Genomic DNA, 25,847 nt, shown 5'->3' with positions numbered 1-25,847 from the left:
TACTACAAGGAGTCCTAAAGCCAGAACCAACAGAGGGATGAATAACCACGAAAGAAGGCCAAAAAAAAGTTATTAAAAGAATAAATAAAAAAAAAACAGAGGAAAGACAAACACAATGGCAAATACAGATGCTAACATATCAATATTAACTCTAAATGTAAATGGACTAAACTCTTCAATAAAAAGACACAGAGTTGCAGCCTGGATTAAGAAACAAAATGCAAGCTTTTGCTGTCTCCACGAAACACATTTAACTACAAAAGAGAAAAATAGATTCAAAGTTAAAGGATGGAAAACAATCCTACACACAAATGGACCAAAAAAGAAAGCAGGAACAGCAATACTTAGATAAAACAGATTTCAAACTCAAAAAGGTAAAAAGAGACTGCAACAGTCACTACATTATGATCAAGGGGACAATACTTCAAGAAGAAATAACACTCATTAACATATACTCACCAAATGAAGGAGCATCAAAATATATCAGACAACTATTACCATCTTTGAAAACAGATATCAGAGAAAACACATATGTAGTAGGAGACTTCAACACACCACTATCACCAATGGCTAGATCAATGAGACAAAAAATAAGTAAGGACACTAGAGCTCTAAATAAGGATCTGGACCTCATGGGCTTAACAGACATATATAGAACACTAACCCCCCAAAAATCTGAGTACACGTTTTTCTCAAGCGCACATGGATCATTCTCCAGGATTGATCACATACTGGGACACAAGACAAACATCAACAGATACACCGAGAGTGAAATCATACCAACCATCTTCTCTGACCGTGAAGGCATCAAACTAGAAATAAACCATAAAAAGAAGACAAGGAACTCTCCTGCCTCATGGGGATTGAAACCCACACTACTGGAAGACCACTGGACTAGTGAGGAGATCAAAGAAGAAATTAAAAAATACTTTGAGTTGAATGACAAGGAGGAGACCAATTTCCTAAACATATGGGACGCAGCAAAAGCAGTAATAAGAGGGAAATATATAGCAATAGAGGCTCACATCAAGAAACAAGAAAGATTGCAAAGAAACAACCTAATCTCAAAGCTCAAAGAACTAGAAAAAGAACAACAAAATACCCCCAAAACCAGCAGAAGAAAAGAAATAATAGAAATCAAAGCAGAAATAAATGAAATTGAAACTAAAAAAACAATCTAAAAGATCAATGAAACCAAAAGCTGGTTCTTCAAAAAATCAATAAAATAGACAAACTCCTAGCCAGGCTCACAAAGGAAAAATGGGAGAAAGCACAAATAAATAGGATCACAAATGAAAGAGGAGAAATCACAGCAGACACAGCAGAAATCAAAAGAATAATCAGAAACTGCTATGAACAGTTATATGCAAACAAGTACAATAATCTAGAAGAGATAGACAAATTCCTACAACTCTACAATCACCCAAAGCTAGATAAAGAAGAAATAGAACACCTAAACAGACCAATTACAAGCAGCAAAATTGAAATGGTAATCAAACACCTCCCCAAAAACAAAATCCCAGGACCTGATGGATTTACAAATGAATTCTACCAAACATCCAGAAACAAATTAGTGCCTATCCTTCACAAACTCTTTCAAAAAATTGAGAAGGGGGGCCTCCCCTGTGGCACAGGTGGTTGAGCACCGTGCTGTGAGGCTGTCCGCAGCCTCTGCAGTGCGGGTTTAATCCCGGCAGGCTGGGGAGAATCCCACATGGTGAAGCAGACCTCTCCTGACTCGCCCACTGCTCCCCTCAGTGGTGTATTTCATCAGTCTGCTTGTTCTGTTTCCCACTCTGTATCTGGTGAATCTTCTCAATCTCATGCATCTGGCCTGTACCCCAGTTTTTGTATAAAAATAAATAAATCTTTAAAAAAAAACTGGGAAGGGAGGGATAATACCAAACACATTCTATGAAGCCAACATTACACTAATACAAAAACCAAACACGGAAAACACAAAAAAAGAAAAGTACAGGCCAATCTCCCTAATGAACATGGATGCAAAAATCCTCAATAAAATTTTAGCTGTCAGAATCCAACACTGTGTCCATAGATAATTCACCACACCAAGTAGGATTTATTCCAGGGACACAAGGATGGTTCAACATCCAAAATCAATCAGCGTTATCCAACACATCAACAAAAAGAAATATAAAAACCAAATGATAATATAAATAGATGCTGAGAAAGCTTTCGACAAAGTACAACACCCATTCATGATAAAAACCCTTGAAATTCTTGGGATACAAGGAACATACCTCAACATCATAACAGCCATATATGACAAGCCAACAGCCAGTATCATTCTCAATGGTGAAAAGCTGAAAGCATTTCCATTAAGATCTGGAACAAGACAAGGATGTCCACTCTCACCACTGCTTTTCAATATAATACTGGAAGTCCTAGCCAGAGCAGTAAGACAAGAGAAAGACATACAGGGAATCCAAATAGGGAAGGAAGAAGTTAAACTATCACTCTTTGCAGATGATATGATAATATAAATAGAGAACCCCAAAAACTCCACAGAAAAACTAATTCAACCCATCAGTCAGTTTAGTAAAGTGGCCGGATACAAAATCAACATGCAAAAATCAGTAGCCTTCCTATACACAAACAAAAAATCTGAAGAAGAAGAAATCAAGAAAACCATCTCTTTTATTATCGAAGCAAAAAAAATCAAATACTTGGGAATTAACCTAACAAAAGAGGTAAAGGACCTATGCAAAGAAAACTATACAACACTGTTAAAAGAAATAGAAGAAGACACAAAGAAATGGAAAGACATCCCCTGCTCATGGATGGAAGAATTAACATTATCAAAATGGCCATCCTACCAAAAGCAATATACAGATTCAATGCTATTCCAATAAAAATTTCAATGACATTCTTCAAAGAAATAGAACAATTATTGATGAAATTCATATGGAATCACCAAAATCCCCGAATAGCCAAAGCTCTTCTGAAAAAAAAAAAAAAAAAAAAAAAAAGAAGGGAATGGAGGCTTCACCCTCCCAGACTTCAAACTATACTACAAAGCCATAATCATCAAAACTGCATGGTATTGGAACAAGAACAGACACAAAGACCAATGGAATCGAATAGAAAATCCAGAAATAAACCCACAGATTTATGGTCAACTAATCTTTGACAAAGGAGCAAAGACTATGCACTGGAGCAAAGAAAGTTTGTTCAATAAATGGTGCTGGGAAAACTGGGTCACTACATGCAAAAGAATGAAGCTTGACCACTACCTCACACCATGCACAAAAACCAACTCTAATTGGATTAAAGAACTAGACATAAGACCTGAAACCATAAAATACATAGAAGGAAATATAGGCAAAACACTACATTGACATGCACATCAAAGACATCTTTACAGACACATCACCCAAAGCAGTGATAGTGAAGGCAAAGATCAACAGCTGGGACTACATCAAATTAAAGAGCTTCTGCACAGCAAAAGAGACAATAACCAAAACAAAGAGAAACCCCACCGACTGGGAGAACATTTTTGCACACAACACTAATGATAAAGGACTCATCACAAAAATCTACAAGGAGCTGATGAGACTCAACAACAACAAAGAAAATAATCCAGTCAAAAAAAGGGCAGAAGAGCTAAAAAGAAACTTCTCTGAAGAAGAAATGCAAATGGCCAACAGGCATATGAAAAAATGTTCAACATCACTTGTAATCAGGGAAATGCAAATCAAAACTACAATGAGATACCATCTTTCACCAGTGAGAATGGCACATATTAAAAAAACTAGCAACAACAGGGCCTCCCAGGTGGTGCAGCGGTTGAGCGCTGGGTTGCGAAGCTGCCCACAGCTTCTGCAGCACCAGTTCCATCCCCGGCTGCTCCCCGGCCACCGGAGGAGGGTCCCACATGGCGTGCAGACCTCTCCCGCCGCCCACTGCTCCCCTCAGCAGTGTACTTCGGTCCTTCTGCCTGCTCTGCTCCCCGCTCTGGCTCTGGTGAATTCTCTCACCCTCCCGTGCTTCTGACTGTACCCAGTGCTTGTATGTATGAATGCATGTATGTATAAATAAATAAATAAATAAATAAATCTTTAAAAAAAAAAAAAACTAGCAACAACAAATGTTGGCGAGGGTGTGGAGAAGTGGGGAAAAAGGAACTCTCCTGCATTGCTGGTGGGAGTGCAAACTGGTCCCACTACTATGAAGAGCTGTGTGGAGATTTCTTGACCTACTAAACATAGAGCTTCCATATGATCCAGCAATTCCACTCCTAGGGATTTACCCAAAGGACACAGAAACAGTAATTCCAAAGGGCACCTGCATCCCTCTGTTTGTAGCAGCACTATTTGCAATAGCTAAGCTATGGAAACAACCCAGATGCCCAAAAATAGATGACTGGATCAAGAAGATGTGGTACATATACACAATGGAATATTACTCAGCAATCAAAAATGATAAACACATGCAGTTTGCAGCAACATGGATGGAGCTGGAAGGGATCATGCTCAGCGAAATAAGTCAGAAAGAAAAAGAAAAATACTGGATGGTCTCACTCATAGCAGGAATTTAGAAAACCTAAATAAGAGACCAGGAAAAGGACTAATCAATACAAAGTAAAAATCAAAATCAACAAGCAACTATAAACCAGAGATACACTGGGGCGGGGGGAAGAGTGGGGCAAGGAAGGACTAGAGTCAAAATAAGGGGGGGGTGCAATGGTATGGGGAATATAGCCAAAATGAAAATGCATACATTGTGCAAAGATGAAAAAAGATGTAAGAATTATATAAAATAAAATATTTAAATTAAAAAAAGAAGTAAATTATTGAGGACTTTCATGGAGCCACTGGAACCTTTAGGTTTATAAGAATCAGTTTGAAGGCCTTATCGGCTTCCAAAAGCTTAATGGAATATTACTAACTCAATGTCCTTTTATACCAAAAGTAGTAACTTTCTGTCTTCCTCTCTTTTGTCATTCCTTATGACAGGTCAGCCGCCAGATACTTGAAGACTGCATGTTAGGCACTGGGCTTATAAGTCTTTATTAGTTGAACCTGGCCGTTGAATGTCTTTCCATAACCTGTGGGGAAAAAATGACTTCAGGATTCCAGAATGTCAAACACTTGAAGAGAGTGGTGTGGGAAATATGAGAAAGCACTTTAAGACAGGGAAAGGCCACAACATAAGGATGCCTCTAAGCTTCATTTTGTTAGCTGTAAAGTACACATTGGGAGGAGAAATCATATCAAAAAATCATATAAATGGAAATGAATGCTCTTTTTGGGAGACCAGGGCCAACTACCATAGCTTGTATCTGTGGAATATATAAAAGATAGCTACAGGGAGAAGCTGGAGAGATAGGTGGTAGGAGGCAGATTGAGGTTCATGCTCTATCCTATATACTTGTGTATCTTCAGACTCTTGTGATAAACTATATCAGCAGCAATTGTGTAATATCACTTCTGCCTAAGGAGATGATATTTGAGGCAAATAAGAAAATGACCAAAAAATTTGAAAAAGATAAGGTGTGGAATGAGATAGGCATAAGAGACAATTGTTTGAATGTTGAATTCTAGGAGCTTCAACTGTGATGCTTTCATGTTCTATTTATTTAGTGGAGCTCTTGAAATTGGATATAGTTGTCCTAAAATTCTTTGCTATAAAACATAATTCCTGAGTTTTTATAGAAGTTATTAGCCTCATTGAGTTTTATTAAATATAATTTTTGTATTTGTAAACTAAGAAAACACAAATATTTTTTTATTTCTTCTTTTTTTTTCTTTTTATATTCCCCATACAATTGCAACCCCCTGATTTTGACCCCAATCCCTCCTTTCCCAGCCCCCCCCCCCCCCCGTGTGTCTCTGGTTCATAGTTGTTTGTTTCCTGGTCCCTTATTTAGGTTTCCTAGATTCCTGCTATGACTGAGACCATCTGGTATTTTTCTTTTTCTTTCTGGCTTATTTCGCTGAGCATGATCCCTTCCAGCTCCATCCGTGTTGCTGCAAATTGCATGAAAACACAAATAATTTTCCAAATTAGGCTTTAATCCCATCATCCTGATTTAGCTACTCATAACTATGGAGTTTTTCCTCCTAAGCCTGACTTTTTTTTTTCTTTCTAAGATTTACTTTCTACACATACACATTCTGTGAATATATATGCATACACACGTTATATACACATGCATATATGTACACACATTATGTCCGCATATGTACATAATACATTTAGTAAATTTGGATTTTCTATCTTACTATTTTGTACTCTCATTTTTCCTAGTGTTTATAGATACCTTCACACATTAAATTTAGTTATGTCATACCTTTTAATAGCTAATAGACTTACTCTTTATTATTGGAACTATACCAACATTTGAAACTTATTTGTTTTAATAATTGTTTTATACTCATCTTTCCCTTTCATTGCAAAATGTCTTTTCTTAGCAAAATCGTGTGGTGGGAGCAATGCAGCTCTACTCTGTGGATAGGAAGGTTTCACAACCCATAGAAGGCCACGCTGCTGCTTTTGCAGAGTTCAAGAGCGAGGGGAATGCCAAGTCTGCCACCCTTTTCTGTTTTGCTGTACGCAGTCCCATAGGGGGCAAGGTAAGATCTATTCCTCCCAGTCTGTGTTAGGAGTCTATACAAATGTAATTGATAGTGGGGAATGCCCTTCAGGTGCTTCTTATAAATTAAGGCTGTTGAACTTTTAGAACCACTCACCTAATAATACATAGTGATGATGTTGCAGCTAACCTTTACATAATGTTAGTAACCTGATGTCAGCTACTAAGTAATTCCCATTTCCCTAAAAATCCTCTGATAGAGTGTACTGAGCATAGGCTAATTGCTGGAGAGCATGGGGTAAGTGCTTGCTTATCATCAGATAAGCGAGGCACAGTTTCTGCTCTCAGATGCAAGTCTGTTAGAGGCCATCAAAGAATGTGTGCATGCCTTTCTTGCCTATGGCAGGGGTCCTATGTCACCGAGCAGTGGTGGAACTCCAGAGATGTTAGAAAGAAAAGGCCACGCCCTGGGAACAAATTGAGGTTTGTTAACTCATGGGCATGGCCAGCACCTATATGGAAGGGCTGCCTTGGACATGGGTGTGGAAGTATAATAGCTCATGATGTTAGGGAGACCTGTGGTTCCATCAGGGCTGTGTTGTTTACTTGGAGAGCTGCCTCAAAACAGTCTTATCTGAACACACTCTTGTCAGAAAATCTTCCAGAAATCATGGTTTTGTGTTGGTCATCAACCTTTAATATTCCCCAAAGAAGAAAACTTCTATCATTATATGGCTTCCCAAATTTCCTCATCCTAAATAGTCTTACTTATATACTTATTTGTCTCCTGTGTAGTATACTTCATGCCTTCCTCTGTTGAGAACCAATAGGAAAACAGGAGTCAGATAAAAGTGTCAGCCTGAGCAAAGATCTTGCTATTGTGTTACTTCAGAATGAGGCTTCTACCTTCTCATAGATAGATCTGGCAACTTCAGGCTCCCTGGTAAGAACCTGCTCACTGAGTTTCTTGTGGAGAAGAGAGCACATCAGAAATGCCTCATGTACAACCCTGAGAAGAGAAGGTGCTTGTAAGGCAGGCATGCTCACTTGTATTCCCTGTACTCAGCTACCAGCCAGGCCACTTCCCTCAGACTGGCCGGGGCCTGTCTCCCATGTCAGGGCCTTCCACACACACAGATCCCCACAGCAGCTGTTCTAAGGGGTGCCTCACATTTTGTGATTGACCCCACAGTGAAAGGTATGGACTCTCTTCAGCGGTTTTCTCATCCTTTGCCCCTTGAACACACCTTCTTTCTAATTCAGCCCTGCTATACTTAGGGAATTGCTATATATTCCTGTGTGTGGCTCTGAGTTTTATCTGGATACCAGTGCCTTGTTGCCAACTTTCCCACAGGTTGGGACCATTTGACCATAGTCATGCCCTGCTTCCTGCCTCCTGGAGAAGCCTGGCTTTCTTTTCTGTGCCCTTATTCCTGTGGGAAGTACCAGTATTCTGCCTAACTCCTAAGCAAGAATCTTTGGCTCTTGAATTCCATTTTGTTCTTGTCACTATGTAGCCTTTGGTAAGTCTCACATTTGTGATAGGTTATCACCCATATATTTGTGTTAGGGAATAGCCATTTATTAGGTCCTCATAACCCACTCCATCCATCAACAAAAATTTTCTAAATTACTATTTACCTTAGAGTGCTGGTATGCAAGGAGTTTAAATCTCCCTCACTTAACCGACAGTAGCCTCTGCTTGCTGCGGCATCAGGTCTTTGCTTCTAGCCTATTTTTCAGTGTTTTTCTCTTCTTCTTACTTCTAGGCTCTTTGACATTTCCCCCTCCTCTCTCTTGGGCCAATCCAGACTGTGCTCTAAGTGTACATTCATCCATCCATTTCTGGTACTAATGGTATTTTTTCATTATTTGAAGGGAACTTGAAGTTTTTCTGACAAAATCAGGGATGCCCTCCCCCATTCACTTTCTTTCCTCCAAAGATTTTTGCACACACACCCTGCCACAGCATACTCTTGAAAAATTCAGACCTTTGCCATGATAGACTGTCTTGTGAGTTTGGTATTAAATGATGAAATTTTACCTAATAACTAATTATTATTAGCCTGAGCTATGTCTAGATAGCTGAGAAGTGGAACTGGAGGAGGCAGCAGATCCTATTTGGAACCCCTTGTTTCATGGATGTTAGCACAGAGGCCCAGACAGGGAAGTAACTTGACCAACATGCTGGAACTAAACTCAAGTTTCCTGGCCTTGGTTCTTTCTGTTACACCTGGACGTAAGGAACAGATTAAGCTTAGTGAGTAACATGGCAACTTTGTCTTGTTTGAATTCAAGTTTTATTATTAGTCTTACAGAGCTGTGGACCTCATTCTGTGCTCACCACTGTGTTGGTTAGCATCAGTTTGCTACCAAGTATGTTTACTTAGATTGACCTAGAATCTCTTTTCCAGTTACACATAATTGAAGTTGGACAGCCTGCAGCAGAAAACCAGCCTTTTGTAAAGAAAACTGTTGATGTGTTTTTCCCTCCAGAGTCTCAGAATGATTTCCCAGTGTCTATGCAGGTATGAACGTACTGTTGTCTAAGTGGGTTTGAATGAATCACCAATCTGGGAGACAGCAGGTAGCTGCTTCTTATGCCTTAGAAGATACCAGAGCAGATATGTTAGAATGCTTAGAAAATAACATCATGGCGATCAACATAGTGGCAGAGAAATGCTATGAGTAAGTTCTCCCATAAAAACTATTAATAGGGAGGAAAAGCGGCAGGTCCCTGTGAGACCCAGGACACAGAAGATAAATGGGCGACTCTGGCAAAGGCAAACTGCCCAAAGAGGAAAGTTGCAGTAAAAGCATGAGAAGAAAGGAAAGCATCAGAACCCTGCTACCTTCCCCCACCCACAAAACCCGCACACTCTGACCAACAGAAAGGAGAAAAGGAAAAAAAAAAAAAAAAACCACACAACAAACAAAAACAAAATGACATCATGACTTATCTTCTAGCTCGTACTGCCTTAACGCTCTCATAGAGGGAGCACTCTTTTCTACAAATGGGACTTTTTCCAGCTCACATACCAGAATCCCAAGCTTTTTTCCCTTTTATTGTAAAAGATCAAATATTAAGAGTCCAGCAAGATGGCAGCAGAATGAAGACACTGGACTTGATTTCTCTATGTATTTACACAGCTATATATTCTCTACATATTTACACCTCTCTACATAATTACACCTAAACAAGGACAACCACCCCTAAATGATGAATGGATTACTATTATATGCATTTGGAGCACAGCAGGGAGGGGTAGGAAGAACTGTAATTAACTATGTTTTGGAGTGATACTAGAATAGTACAACATGAATGGGAGGAGTGACTAGTGTATAGAATCTCTCTGCTATTGTTAATTTAGAGGCACACATGCATCGGGGACTTTTAAAACCCAGGGACTATACATGACCAACATGCTGGAACTAAACTCAAGTTTCCTGGCCTTGGTTCTTTCTGTTACACCTGGACAAGAGTGCAAGAAGGATACAGAGTTGGAGAGCAAACAGAGGTTGCACCACTGGAGAACAGTAGAAGTAAGGGTAAAGAGTGGTCATTTTCTCTTTGATCCTAGGGAGCCCAAACCGGTGGCAAGAGCCAGATCAGATCGACTATGTTTCCTTACACAGGCTATTATTTGCAGTCTATGACTATTATATATTAAAAACCTGCCTAACCCCACCCAGAGGCAAATACTATCATTAAGCAGTGTTTGAAGCACCTAGATATTAACAACTGGCATAAACATTAGAGTAAGCACTTCAGGACAAGTCTCCCTGAAGGCAAAGAAAATAAATCCTGCTTGTGACTCTGTCTCAGTTATTGATATAATCCCTATCCAAGGCTGTATCTGTTGCTCTGCCACAACTTAGAGGTTGAGTCTGGCATGAGATTGAGACATTTTGGCTGAGGGTTTAACCTAGGGAAGGAGCTTTACTGTGTATCCACACAACACAGCCCTGCTACCTGCAGCATTGTAGGTAGCTTGAATCCTTCATGCTCACTGAAGGTGACCTTTTGTTGCCCTCTGCCCTGGCTCCTACCCTACTACCTCTTACCAGTACTGGTACTCCAGTCTTGTGAATATATGCAGAGGCATTGGCCTATGAAAGAAGAGATACCTAAAGTTGCTAGGGTTAAAAACCTAGTAAAAAAAAAAAAAGACTGGGTTTTTGCTCCAGTATTAGGGTATTCTTCACTGCCACTCAAGATGAACTGATCACTGACTACATTGAAACAGTAACCACAGGCCAGAATCCATAGACAAGATTTCTTGACTGGATGCTGACCTAGTGAAGTATAAGGACCAGATCAAGAAAATGAAAGAGGGCCCTGCGAAAATATGGTCAAGCAGAAAGCCTTGCAGTTTTTTTTTTTTTTTAGAGGCATGTTTTATTTATTTATTTGTTTGTTTGTTTTGTTTATACATGCACTGGGTACAGTCAGAAGCACGGGAGGGTGAGAGAATTCACCAGAGCCAGAGCGGGGAGCAGAGCAGGCAGAAGGACCGAAGTACACTGCTGAGGGGAGCAGCGGGCGGCAGGAGAGGTCTGCATGCCATGTGGGACCCTCCTCTGGTGGCCGGGGAGCAGCCGGGGAGCAGCCGGGGATCGAACTGGTGCCGCAGAGGCCGCGGGCAGCTTCGCAACCCAGCGCTCAACCGCTGCGCCACCGGGGAGGCCCAAGCCTTGCAGTTTTTAAAGCCAACCATTAAAGCCAATGACTGCAACCAACAGTCATTTAATATGGAACAAGCCATCTATGTCATCCAGTCATTGAAGGACCACAGATGATATTATAAAAGTAGGAGTAAGAGAATAAAGAAAGCATACAAACAAGTGAAAATTGACCAGAAATGAAATCCAAAAAACACCAAGTCTTACTTATGGCAGCCCAGAGTCAGATGGAGTTGACGTAGAAGCAGAGTTGAATGCACTGGGTGATGAGCTTCTGACTAATGAAGACAGTTCTTACTTGGATGAAGCAGCATCTGCACCTGCAGTTCCACAAAGAATAAGGATGTATTTGAACTGCCACAGATTCCTGCTTCATAGATGCCTAGATGATTCAAGTATATCCAAGAATAAACACATATTGTTGGAGTAGGAAATATTTATCTTTCCAAATTTGCCATAACAGATTTAGATTGCTTTCCTTTTTTTTGTAGGAAAGATTAATTACAATGCTTTTTAATTTTTTCCTGTTAAGAGACTCAACACTTGGATGTTTTTTTCATACTAAATTTTTATTTCTCTTCACTTTCGAAAGACTTAGTTAACTAAGTATCAGTGACTATGTATGACTAGTTTTCATTCATTAATAGTAGCTTGAAAAAAACCAAGGAAATGGGAATCTTGAAATTCTGTGACAGTATAACTCCACAATCTCTGATTGATTTGTTAAGACATGAGATTATTGGAAATTTCATATTATGATTCAAAACCATTTTTCTGTTGTGTTATTTTAAGTTGGCTAAAGTGATGGCCTTTTTTTGATGGGTTTATTGTATCTTGTGAGTAAATCACTATTACATCCAGTGTTGGAATTGAATTATCACTCCTCTACCATGAGATGATATTTTGATTATCTGATTCCCTCAGTGTTACACCCTGACTCGTAATCAGTAATGAACATCTGTTGATATTTAATGTATAGGACATTTATTTATCCTTGACAAATATTTTTCAATAAGGAAACAAAAACTAGTGATATACTCAGCTACCTGTAGATGGAGTATAAAACCAACTTATATACAAGAAAAGGAAGCTCCATATTAAAACTCATAAAAACTAAAAGTGAGGAGACAGAAGAACATACAGCAAATAGTAGAGAGAAAAAAATGAGAGATGTCTCCATCCAGCAGAACTGTAGAATATGCCTGATGAGGAGTTTAAGATAACAGTTGTAATTATGCTTATTAGTTAGGAAAGGCACTGGATGCTCAAAACAAGAGCATCACAAAGGCAGAGAAAATATGAGCCTGCTACAAATAGAATGAATGGATTTAAATAATAATAATACTGAATTGAATGACACAGAGAGTGTGAACAGAATCAGAAAACTTAGTGGCAGAGAACACACAAATAGAATAATAAGAGAAAGTATAATTTAAAAAATGTAAGCAGTTGTTTTTTTATTATAAATTTTATTTTTATATTCCCCATACAATTGCAACCCCCTTATTTTGACCCCAATCTCTCCCCACCTGCTACCCCCCATAGAGTGTCTCTGGTTCATAGTTGTTTGTTGATTTTGATTTTTACTTTATTATAATTAGTCTTTTTCCTGGTCCTTATTTAAGCTTTCTAGATTCCTGGTATGAGTGAGACCATCTGGTATTTTTCTTTTTCTTTCTGGCTTATTTTGCTGAGCATGATCCCTTCCAGGGCCATCCATGTTGCTGCAAATTGCATGTGTTTTTTGAATGCTGAGTAATATTCCATGGTGTATATGTACCACATCTTGATCCAGTCATCTGTTTTTGGGCATTTGGGTTGTTTCCAAAGCTTAGCTATTGTAAATAGTGCTGCTATAAACATAGGGGTGCAGGTGCTCTTTGGAATTGATGCTTCTGTGTCCTTTGGGTAAATACCTAGTAGTGGAATTGCTGGATTATATGGAAGCTCTATGTTTAGTAGGTCCAGAAATCTCCACAAAGCTCTCCATAGTGGTTGGACCAGTTTGCAATCCCACCAACAGTGCAGGAGAGTTCCAAAAATGAAAGCAGTTTTAAGAGCAGTTTGGGATAATATAAAGAGAAATATCCATCCTGTGGGGACAGAAGGAGACAAGAAAGAAAAGGACATAGAAATTTTATTTAAAGAAATAATTGCTGAGAACCACCTCAGTCTGGGTAATAAACTAGACTCCTGATCCAAGAGTCCCTAAGAGTTCCAAATAAAATAATACCAGTCTCATATATTATAATTCAGTGTTCAGAAAGTTAATAGAAAGGAAAGAATACAAAGAACGTTGAGAGAAAGAAGAGTAACACCTATCGTACTGACTATAAACATCTCAGTGGAAACCTTAGAGGCTAAAAGAAAATGGCAAGAGATCCTTACAGTATTCAATGAGAAAGTTTTCCAACCTAGAATAATTTATCTTGCCAGATTATAGCTCAAGATAAAGGAAGGATAAACTTCCCTGAAAAACAAAAGTTATATATCAAAACCAAACTGAACTTGAAAAAATACCAAGGGGCCTACTATAGAGTAACAACAAAACAAACCTAGGTAACAAACACCTACATTTTAATAAAAATGTGGCTTATCAGCCTTTAAATGTGGCTCATCACCCTTTCCGCACTACTCAGAGAAGAGTCCATATGGCACTGTTCTGGGCTTAAGTTGTAATTTAAAGGAAAACTTACACAATGTTCGGAGCCCTTGATATCTGTAAATGAAGGAAAGGGATGTTCTCAAATCCTTTAGGGCGGGAACCCATTTAGGTGGCACCAATCTTGACTTCCAGATGGAACAGTGTATCTACAAGAGGAAAAGTGATGGCATTTACATGATAAATTTGAAGAGAACCTAGGAGAAGCTTCTGCTGACTTCTTGTGCCATTGTTGCCATTGAAAATCAGGCTGATGTCGGTGTTACATCATCCAGGAATGCTGGCCAGGGAGCTGTGCTGAAGTTTGCCGCTGCCTCTAGCAGAATTTCTTATGCTGACTGCTTTACTCCTGGAAACCTTCACTAACAGATCCAAGCAGAAACCAAGACTTTGGTGGTTACTGATCATCAGAGCTGATGAGCAGCCTCTCACAGAGGTGTCTTATGTTAACCTGCCTACCATTGTTCTGTGTAACACAGACTTTCCTCTGGGCTATGTGGACATTGCCATCACCTGCAACAATAAGGGAGCTCACTCATTGGGTCTCATGTGGTGGATGCTGACCCGGGAAGTTCAGCGCATGCGTGGCACCATCTCCTGTGAATACCTGGGGGTATTCATGCTGATCTCTACTTACACAGATATTAAAGAGATTGAAAAGGAAAAGCAAGCTGCTGCTGAAAAGACTGTGACCAAGGAGGGATTTTAGGGTGAATGGGTGGTTCCAAGTCCTGAGTTTGCTTTTGCTGCTACTCAGCCCAGGGAGGCAGACTGGTCTGAAGACATGCAGGTACCCTCTGTGCCTATCCAGCAGTTCCCTACTGAGACTGGAGTGCCCAGCCACCACTGAATACTGGTTTGCAGTTCCCAGAGATTTGAACAGAAAATGGGAGTAAGGTGAATGGAAAAATAAACAATTTGTAAAAGTTGAAAAAAAAATGTATCTCATCAGACTATCCAATGGACCACAAATATAGACCATTAAATACAAACCTTCAAACAAAAATTAATAAATTAACATAAGACAGTGGAAATGGAACCAGAACAAACCATAAAAGGAAAATGTCAAAAAAGAAAATAATAGGGCCTCCCCAGTGGCGCAGTGGTTGAGCGCTGGGTTGCGAAGCTGCCCACGGCCTCTGCGGCGCCGGTTCGATTCCCCGGCTGCTCCCTGGCCACTGGAGGAGGGTCCCACATGGCATGCAGACCTCTCCTGCCGCCCGCTGCTCCCCTCAGCAGTGTACTTCGGTCCTTCTGCCTGCTCTGCTCCCCGCTCTGGCTCTGGTGAATTCTCTCACCCTCCCGTGATTCTGACTGTACCCAATGCATGTATAAACAAAACAAACAAACAAATAAATAAAACATGCCTCTATAAAAAAAAATTAAAAATAAAAAAAATAAAATAATAACAACAAAACACAAATAAAAATGGCAATAAAGGCTTATGTCTCAAATAATCACCTTAGATGTAAATAACTTCAATTCACCAATTAAAAGATAGTAACTGAGTGGATTTCAAACCAAAGTCCAGCCTTATGCTATTTATAATAATAAATAGCAGCATATACAGTATAATGTAATATAATACAACAAGAAGAAATATCACCAAAAGGTGAGCACCAAGATATATAAAGCAAGTATTTGTAGAACTAAAGAGACAACAACACAGTAATAGGGGATTTTAATGCTCTACTTAAAACTTTAGACAGGTCAACAAGACAGAGAATTAAAAAACAAACAATGAAGAGTATAGGAAGATGGTGGGCAGATAGGAACATTGAGTCATTGCTCCCCTCAGGAATACAAGGATAAGAGCCTGGAAGGAGTAGCCATATCTAGAATGGAGGTTCTCTGAAGTTAACACTAATGCTACAGAAATACAAAGAAATATAAGAGATTACTATGAACACCAATAAATTTGGTAACCTTGAATAAATAAATTTGTAGAGCACAATATAGTATATCAAGATGAAACTAGGAAGAAACAGTAGAGTTTCATAAAGCAATCACAATCATGAAAAATAAAACAAAATGAAAAATCTCCCCAAACAAAAGCCCAGTGCCAGACAGCTTATAAACAAATTTTATCGAACCTTTACTGAACTTATGCCCATCTTATTCAAATTATCTCTAAAAATCTAAGAAGAAAGAATGCTACCTAATATATTATATGAAGTCAATATTGTGTAATACCAAAAAGCAGATAGCATGAGAAAGCTGCAGACCAGTAAGTATCCTTGATACATTCTATGAACAAAAGAAAAGGTAAGAGTCACATATAATGTCAACAGATGCGGAGAAAGCATTTGATAAGATCCAGCACCCATTTATGATAAAAACCTCTTAAGATGGGAATAGAGGGAACCTACCCTAACATAATTAAGGCCATGTATCATAAACCTATAAGCAATATAATACTTAATGATGAAAACTGAAAGCTTTCCCTTGAAGATCAGGAACAAGATAAGGATGTGCAGTCTCACCACCTCTGTTTAGCATTAGAGGTTTTAACTAAAGCAGTTGGATAACTAACAATAGGAAATAAAAGGAATCAAAATCAGAAGAGAAGTGAAACCATCATATTTGCAGATAAGATACTATATTTAGAAAACATTAAAGACTACACCAAAAAGTTCTTGTACAATAAAGGAATACAGCAAAGTAGAAGGTTACAAAATCAACATATAAAAATCTGTTGCACTTTATATTACAATTAATGAATGAGAAGAAATTAAGAAAATAATTTCATTCCAACAATCAAATACTTAATTAACCTAACAAAGGAGCTGAAAGACTTATACAGTGAAAACCAGAAGACTCTACTAAAAGATATAGGGCAAACATAAGAGATAGACATTCCATGTTCATGGATGGGGAGATGTATAATCAATATAATCAAAATGTCTACCAAAAGCAATGTGTATATTTACATCAATCACCATTAAAATGTAATATTCTTCAAGGAAGTAGAACTAAAAATATTTAAATGTATATGGGGTCATAAAAGGCCTTCAGTAGTAAGCTAAGCTTGATGACTGCTGAGAAGGAGCAGGAGGATATAAAGAAGAGCATGACTGGGCTGTGGGTAAACCACCTGGGCACAGCAGGGTCAGCCCAGAACATTGTGAAACTGCCTGTAAAGCTCTGCTGACATGCAAATAGGTGAAAATCCTACCCAGGGCAGTGGGAACTCTGCAGGCAAAGACTCAGGAAATTGGGAACTCTGCAGATGGTCACTGAAAGACCCTTCCCTTCCCACCACCCAGAAGAGAGCAAAGAAAAGTCAGGCTATGCCAGGCCAGACTCCATAAAAAAAGACTTGAGGTAACTCACAAATCCCTTGGAAAAGTAAACAAACAGCACACAGATATTGCAGCCCTGCAGAAGCTGCAGCAAGTACCGGGGCTGGGCAGTCATGGCCATAGTTGGCAGCCACAGCGACAAGTCCACATTTGCCTGCCACACTACAGCACAACACTCCATCCAACCAAGTGCAAATGAGTCCCCAATTTGGAACCTGGAGGTCCAGACTTGGCTTCTCCCACTAAGAGATGCAGGGTCATAGATCGTGACTCTGCAGAAAAGAGCACCAGGGAGGCAGGGTGGGAAGTTAAGGAAACCTAAGCTGTGGAATGAAAGAAGAGGAGGCAGTCGTGATCAACTTCATCTCAAACAGATCGGATATTAAAGTCCCAATTCCTCTCCTGCCACTACCTCACACTAAGATAAACTGAGAGAGAAACAAACAAAACTGCATCTCCAGCAACCCCCCTTCCACACACACACAGAGAGTAAATAAGGCAACACATGCCTAGATAGCTAGCAACATCTAAACACAAGATAGAAAGCAAAATGAGAACAACAGAAGTCATATGAGATACATAAAGGAAGGATACAGAAGTAGAGGACCTATCAGGCAGAGACTTCAAAGCAATATTTAAAATGCTAAATGAGCTATTAGAAGGTCAGACAAGGCTACAGACAGGTGCAAGAACTTAGAAAGGAGATGTAGGAGGAAAGAGGGTTCTTCACCGAAGAGATTAAATTTATAAAAAGATCATAAAAAGAGACTGTAAATGAAATACAAAGTTAGCACTTTAAATAGAATTAGACTGGCAGAAGAATTTTAGATATAGAAGACTGAAGTGAACCAATCACCCACTTAGAAAAAGGGAGAGAATCAAAGATAAAGGAAAAATGAGGAAACTCTGTAAGAAACATCAGACTCAATTAGAAGAGAAAACTTAAGAATAATTGGATCCCAGGAGGTAAAGAGAGAGAAATGGGAGCAGAAACCCCATTCATAATAGGAATAGAATAATAGAAATAATTACTGAGAATTCCCCAAAACTAGGCAATTGTAACAGGGTGGTGCCCAGGAAAGGGGGCACCCAAGGGAGGGTGGAGCTGAGAAGCTGCAGAAGAGACTGAGGAAGGAAGCAGGATGGAGCCAGGAGACCTGGAGGAGGCACATGGAGCCTAGAGACACGTGAAGAAACTGCACTTGTCTTTTGGTCGTGGACTGGGTGACACAGATGTGGGTGAGACCCGTGGGGAGGTGACAGTGGCAGCTTTTATCTTGATTTTGATTTTGCTCTTTTCCTTCTGGGCTTGTCTGGTTGTTTCTGGCCCTTTTCTGTGGGTCCCCACTGGAAGATGCTTTAGACTTGTGGCAGGCTTTGGGGCCTTGTTCTGGGCCGATCCCATATGGATGGACTTTTACCCACGAGGGGACGGGTAACTTTGGGTGCTTGATTTAGAAACTAGATTCTTTGCCTTTCCTGTATTGTTTCCTAGTTTTATTAAAGTTCCTTCCCATTAAAGTCTCATGTTTTGTGTTGATGCAGCGGATGGCAGAACCCCTTTAGAATAGGCAGGTTTGCGGGGTTTGGGCTGCCCTTCTCCCTGCCCTGTAACACAGTGAACTAATTATGGTTCTCCAGGAAGCAAAGCAAACACCCAAATTTTTAGATGCAAAGAGGCACATCATTGTCAAAATATCAAAAACCAAAGATAAAGAAAAAATTGTGGGAAGCAAGGGGAAAAAAAATCTTCCAAAGGCTCCCAAATTAGGATTTCCCTGGACTTCAGCCCAGACATTCTACAGTCAAGAAGAGTGGAACAGAGTATTCACAATCCTAAAAGACAAGAACTGCCAGCCAACAGTACTCAGTCCTGCAAAATTATCATGCAGGTATTGTTGTAGAGCAAAAGGGCTGTATGCACAGGGAAAAAAACAGACTTTTCAGGACTAGAGACAAATATTATACTGCTAGTCCTGCAGAACTAGTGCACTTATGGTGACCAACACAAGGAATGTTACTTTGGGCTGGTCAACCGCGGGTGTAACTTGGAAACCACGCTGGGTGCCAAACTGTTGTAGAGCAACCCCGATACAAAACGGGGTGCCTGACTGTGGGTCCTCACCCGCGCGCTTAAAAGGACTTATCAATGCTCTACTGCAGGCACACGTGAAAGGTTAATAAAAAAGGTTTATTTACAAGGGAAGGGGAAATGAGGAAATGTACAGCTCTGGAAAAAAAGTGGGAGACAAAGTTTTAAATGAGTCCTACCCAATCCGCCGATCAGGAATCCCAAAATGGTGCTCTCAGAGTTCATCGCCAGCCAGGAGCAGTGAAGCCAGGAGGTGAGCGATCGCGAGCCAGCAAGACCCAAGGCCCACGTGTTTGGTTTTTATATCCAACCTGGCTGCCCAACTCCACCCTCAGGTCCCAGCCACCCTCCCTTTGGTGGTGATGGGATTTGTCTTTCCCAATGTCTTGATGGCTTTAGTCTGGAGTGGGGGTGGAGTCCACAAAGCCTGTATGGGATTAACTCAGGACATCATTTCCCCCTAACAATATGAAGGTGAAATAAAGGTTTTCCCAGGCAAACAGAAGCTAAGGGAGCTAACTACCACCAGACCTGCCCTAAAGGAAATGCTTAAGAAATGAAAGATTGAAGCACAAATTCGTGAGCAGAATGACAGTGGCAACACAAAACCAGAAACACCGGCAAGAAAATTATGAGCCAGTGACAAAACACTAAGGGGTGGTGGCGGGGGGGCGGGGGGGAAGAAAGGGACAGGACCTGTAGAGTCAAATGTTGGAGACCAGACCCCAACTCCTGGGGGACTAAAGACATAGGAATTTAAGTAAAACCCCATGATAAACATTAGCCAAAAACCATCCAAAGTAAGAGATTACAGATGAGAAAACAAAATTGATAGAATTTTAAGGAAAGCCATCCAGAAAGAGCAGAGAGAAAGGGAAAAAAGAAACAACAGAAAAATACAGCAATCAGAAATCAAAAAATGGACTGATAAACAGTTCATCTCAATAAACACCCTAAGAGGAATGGCCTGAATTCTCCATTATGAAGACACAGACTAACTATGTGGGTAAAAAAGTTTCAGGCATCAATACTTAGTTTGCAAGAGACCCATTTAAAACCAAAGACCAAAACAAAACAGAATAGCCTGGAGGAAAGTCAAACATGCTAATAAAGGAGGAACTGCTACTCTCATATCAGATAAACTAGACTCTCTACTCTGAAAGGTAGTCAGGAACAAAGATAAATACCATATACTGTCCAAGGGAACAATTCACCAAGAAGCTACAACTGTTATTAATATTTATGTACCTAATATAGGAGCACCTTGTTAAATAAAGCATCTATGAACACATCTAAAACAACATATTGACAGAAATACATTGTAGGAGACCTCAACACACCACTGACACAAATGGATAGATCACAGTCAGAAATTTAACAAAGAAATAAAGGTCTTAACTGAAGTGTTAGAACAGATGGATTTATTGAACATTTATGGAGAATTTCTATCCCAAAAGAAATGAGTACACTTTCTTCTCTAGTGCAGATGGAATATTTCTCAAAATAGAGCATGTGTGAGAACATGAAACACATTTCATAAAATAAATGAAAACAGAATCTGTATCAAGCATCTTCACAGACCACAGTGCTATAAAACTAGAAATTAGCCACAAAAAGAATCCCAGAATAAACCAAAACATGTGAAGTCTAAACAAAATGCTTCCGAACAACTCTTGAGTCAATGAAGAAATCAAAGAAGAGATCAAAGAGTATCTAGAGACTAGTGGAAATAGAGAGACAAGCTCCCAGACCTTATGGGATGCTTTAAAGGCAGTACTGTGTGGGAGGTTTACAGCAATACATGCCCACTTAAAAAAATCTCAAGCTGTCTGGCTTTTGTAATATCATACTTTTAAAATTACTGTTAAGTTCTGTAATAGTCTGATTTTGCAAATTCATTCTCTTTCTCATCTTTCAGGATTTCCTGTGTGTGGAGATATTTTCCTGTAAGAGTTAATGGCACTTAGTAAGATCAAAGGTTAATAAGATAGGTTGAAACATGTACATAATTTTTGAGGTCTTTATCCAGAATTTCCTCTTGCTTTATGAACTTGGCAGTTTGCTTTAAAGGATTTGGTAAAAAACTTGGACAAGGGTATATGGAAGAGCCGGATTTTCTGTAATCTTTATTTCAGAGTAGTTGGGCAAAGTATTGGCTTTAAAGCTAGTTCTCAAAGGGATAGGACTAGAATGCACTTGGGCTCCATGTTTCAGGCATGCATTATTCTTACTAATGACATTATGAGTGGTATTTTGGTCTAAAAAAGCCAAGAATTCTCTTTCATCATTTTTGAACTCTTTTGTCCTATTTTACTTCTTCTTAATTTTCTACCTGATATTCTCTGTCTTATAGATTGGAGTGAAACATGGTGTTATTTACTTGATTACAAAGTATGGCTATCTTCATATGTATGACCTGGAGTCTGGCACATGCATCTACATGAACCGTATTAGTGCTGACACTATCTTTGTAACTGCTCCACACGAACCTACCTCTGGAATTATTGGAGTCAACAAAAAGGGACAGGTATTTAACTTTGAGGTTTCATCTTCCACCTTTTCCATTCACTGGGGACTGGAGTTCAACTTCTCTCCTCCAGGAAATCAGTCAGGTAAAGTTAGCTCCTGTTATTAACATCACATCCCTGTTACCTTTCTCTACCATTTCATCACCTTGCCTCTCACCACCATTACTAACACAAGGTCACTTCTGAGAAAAGAGCAGCTTCCTTCCTGCATGAAATTTCTACCTGTTTAGAAGCAGTTTTAGTGCTACCAATAACATCACTGGGCCATGCACATGTTGATTGCAGAGGGTTGAAAAAGCTTAGGTAGATAACCAGGGTACCTAAGTTACCTTTTTCAAATAAAGTTTAAGACAGTTAAAAGATAGTTTGTGCTGGGCCTCCCCTGGTGGTGCAGCGGTTGAGCGCTGGGCTGTGAGGCTGTCCACAGCCTCTGCAGCACTGGTTCATTCCCCGGCAGCCGGCGAGGGTCCCACAAAAAAAAAAAAAAAAAAGATAGTTTGTGCTTTGAGGAAGTTTAAGAAAAGAAAATTTCAGTTCCACCCAAACAAGTCCTTTTGGCATAGTTGTCATCCTGAGTGCATCATAATCAATATCCATGTATTTTTCTCATGTGATGTTTTTGTTGTACTTTATACAACTACCTAGAATTGCTGTCGCAATACCATGATGTTCTGCTATGTTACCATTAGGCATGGCATTTACCCCCTTTTCATCCTGTCACTATTAGGGCCACCATTATAGATATAATGGTGAACCTAGAATTTTGCTGATAGTACATGAACCTTAGAATTTTGCTGATAGTACAGTGTCTGTTAGTATACTTTTCTTTGTATGCGTTTGGCACTTTTCTGGCCTGATTTAGTCTCATTTGTTGGGTCCTTCTAGGTTCTGTCAGTTTGTGTTGAAGAAGATAACATTGTGAATTATATAGCCAATGTGCTTCAGAATCCAGACCTTGGGCTGCGTTTGGCTATTCGTAGTAATCTTACTGGAGCAGAAGAGTTATTTCTAAGAAAATTCAGCATCTTGTTTGCACAGGAGAGCTATGCTGAAGCTGCCAGATTAGCAGCATCTGCACCGAAGGTAATGGCACTTGAACACTGTGCCACTTTCTGAATGAAATAAAAATTTCTAAGCATCGCACTATTGATGTTGGAGTATCTTAGTATTTTTATTATGTTTTTAGCCTTAAGACTTTGTACCAATGGCATAACAGTAATGCAGACAAACAAAAAGTGCAGACTTCTGCCTCAAATATACAGGCATTCTGCCTTATGTATCTTTTGTATTTATGCTTAGCGCAGTGTCTACAGTTCAGTGCTAGCCTTCCTTAAACACTTGGTAATTGATTGGACAATAAAGAACTTTCTTTGAAAGGAGAGAGGGAGAAACATAATCTTGCTGTAAAGATATATTCTTTTTCATAATCTTCCAGTTCTATATGTATACATACTTCTTACTCAGCTCTTCATCTAGCAAATGTGCAAGCATGTAATACCTGTTGTATCCTATTTTATGTAATCATATTCCTACTCTGGACTTTCTCCACTCTTCTAGTGTATAACAATACCACGTATGCATTTTCTTTTATTTATTTCATTAGGATAAATTGTCCTAAGACTGTATTTGTTCCTGAGTAATAAAGGCCCTCAAGTTGCTTCTCCTTGAAAGGATTTTTCCTGTCTTCCAAGTGATGCTTTGAACAAACCTCTTCTAGTGTTCATCTGGAACTTTGAGTATTTTGAATTGGAATGTAGTGGTTCTAGAACTTTGCTATTGCAAGATAGATTAAGAAGCATAATTCTTACTGCATTGTTGTATGGGAGAAGGAGGATCCTAACTAGAAGTGTCCCATGGGACTGAGACCTACTATACTTGTTGATGGTAGAGAGCATTGCCTTGATAGAGGACTTTTTGTCCCTCACAATTCAGTGTAGCATTTCCATTGGCAAATATTTTTTAATAAATACAGGCATGTTAACTGGAGGAATTCAAAATAACAACATGCATTTCCATTTACTATTAGGGAATTCTTCGTACCAGTGAGACAGTTCGTAAGTTCCAGAGTATACCCATCCAACCTGGAGAGGCTTCTCCTTTGCTCCAGTACTTTGGAATCCTGCTTGACCAGGGTCAGCTCAATAAACTTGAATCCTTAGAACTTTGCCGTCCAGTCCTTCAGCAAGGGCGCAAGCAACTCTTAGAAAAGTGGCTGAAAGAAGATAAGGTACAGACACTTGTGGCATCACTGCCCCCCGGCATGACTTGAAAACTTAGGTCACAGGCTCACTGCCCCTCAGGTGCTAATTTTACCTTGTCCCTTTGACACACCACAGCTGGAGTGTTCAGAAGAGCTTGGAGATTTGGTCAAAACTATTGACCCTACCCTGGCTCTGACTGTGTATCTTCGCGCAGATGTGCCAAGCAAAGTTACCCATTGTTTTGCAGAAACAGGCCAATTTCAGAAAATTGTTCTCTATGCCAAAAAGGTAGTGCATATTTAATAATTTAAATTCACAAATGATGAATTTATAGTTGGGGTTGGGTGGTTGTTGATTTCTGTATTTATAAATTTCTCTTCTATGTAAGTACTCTAGTGAGATTTTATCAGTGTTGCTGTTAACATCATGTTTTACATATTTATTTTCCTGGTTTATGTTTGATCCCCCCATCTCCTTTCCACTTGCGACTTTCCTGTAATTTTATCTTACTCGTTTCTTTCCTTGAACCCTTCCCGCTTTAGAATTTTCCACAATTTGATGTTTTGGTAGATTTCTAGGCCTTGTTCCCATAGATCATAGACTGCTCTGCTAGATTTTGGTTAGAACTTGCATACAGTTTGCAAGACAGATTAAGAAGCATAATTCTCGCTAATTCTTACTTTGTGACATGGGCTGTTTGTGTAGTTGATTACTCCTCTGTATAAATGGAGTTGGTACATTTAGTTGGATCTTGTTTTTGGCAGAGGGCTGGCACATACACATTAATTTGCTTCTCATTCCTTTGTAAACATAAGTTCAAACAAAGGATGGGGAGATTTTTATTCTTAACACTCAGGTTGTTTCATTTATTTTCCTAATGGGGTTTCCTTCCTTTGAGGTTGGCTATACCCCAGACTGGATCTTTTTGCTGAGGAGTGTGATAAGGATCAGTCCAGACCAAGGCTTGCAGTTTTCTCAAATGCTGGTACAGGATGAGGAACCATTGACCAACATTGACCAGGTAAGCATGAGTAGTTTGCAACAATTTTATATTGTATTGTATAGCCTTCAAGAATATTCCGTTTAACCAAAATGAAAATGCATACATTGTGCAAAGATGAAAAATGATGTAAGAATTATATAAAATAAATTTTAAAAAAGAACAATTGAAGAAGTTGATAATGTTAAGTGCAATAAAAAATGTGGGAGATTGGGTACATATGAGAGTATAATTGGTCACCTTTTCAGGGGCTAATTTGATAGAATTTAAGATTTAACATGTCTGTCCTTTTTAGAAGAATAGTGTTAAGGATTTTGCAAAAATAATTGCAATACATACAAAAATACATACAAATATTTATTGAAACTATATCTGTAATAGTAAGAAATTGAAAAAAAAAAGAATATTCCCTTTGATCTGCCATCAAGGTAAACTGTGGACACCAGGAAGGTGCAGTCCCTGTGCCATTGGGGGAAGTCAGGAATTCCTGGAAATCAGGAACTCCCACAATCACCCTCTGGATCTGAGCAAGGGAGGGCCCCAAAAAGGGGATCAGTAGGGAAGTGCACACGGAACAAAGATGCTGCAGGCCCCCAGCACCCGCCTGAGCTTTGGAACGGAGTTGAACTGGGATGCAGGATCTGCCATTAAAGTGAACTGTGGGCACCACACCAGGAGAGCACAACCCCTGCACCGTTGTTAGAAGTCAGGGACCCCCCACAATTACCTTCTGGATCTGAGAGAGGATGGGCCCCAAAACAGGGATTGGTAAGAAAGTACACATGGAGCAAAGATGCTGCAGGCCTCCAGCACCCACCTGAGC

The 25,847-nt window shown here is 39.5% G+C and overlaps 1 protein-coding gene and 1 pseudogene across 2 annotated transcripts in view; both read left to right on the top strand.

Moving 5' to 3' along the window:
• The window catches only part of CLTCL1 (clathrin heavy chain like 1), a gene marked incomplete at both ends in the record, with an annotated part of 148,746 nt that overhangs the window by 53,099 nt on the left and 69,800 nt on the right, over positions 1-25,847 (top strand). The window contains 7 exons of the mRNA XM_084245481.1: positions 6,435-6,596; positions 8,971-9,084; positions 21,649-21,822; positions 22,709-22,906; positions 23,850-24,050; positions 24,160-24,312; positions 24,923-25,045. Coding sequence (XP_084101607.1) covers positions 6,435-6,596; positions 8,971-9,084; positions 21,649-21,822; positions 22,709-22,906; positions 23,850-24,050; positions 24,160-24,312; positions 24,923-25,045 — 1,125 coding nt within the window. The remainder of the gene's footprint in view (positions 1-6,434; positions 6,597-8,970; positions 9,085-21,648; positions 21,823-22,708; positions 22,907-23,849; positions 24,051-24,159; positions 24,313-24,922; positions 25,046-25,847) is intronic.
• Positions 13,939-14,780, top strand: LOC311178114 (small ribosomal subunit protein uS2-like; annotated as a pseudogene). The gene has a single exon. The product of its transcript is annotated as a small ribosomal subunit protein uS2-like (transcript).

This window comes from Talpa europaea (assembly GCF_964194135.1).
Source record: "Talpa europaea genome assembly, chromosome: 10".
NCBI classification, from domain to species: domain Eukaryota; kingdom Metazoa; phylum Chordata; class Mammalia; order Eulipotyphla; family Talpidae; genus Talpa; species Talpa europaea.
Note: the sequence above shows the minus strand (reverse complement) of the source record. Positions and strands in the feature narration are given on the sequence as shown.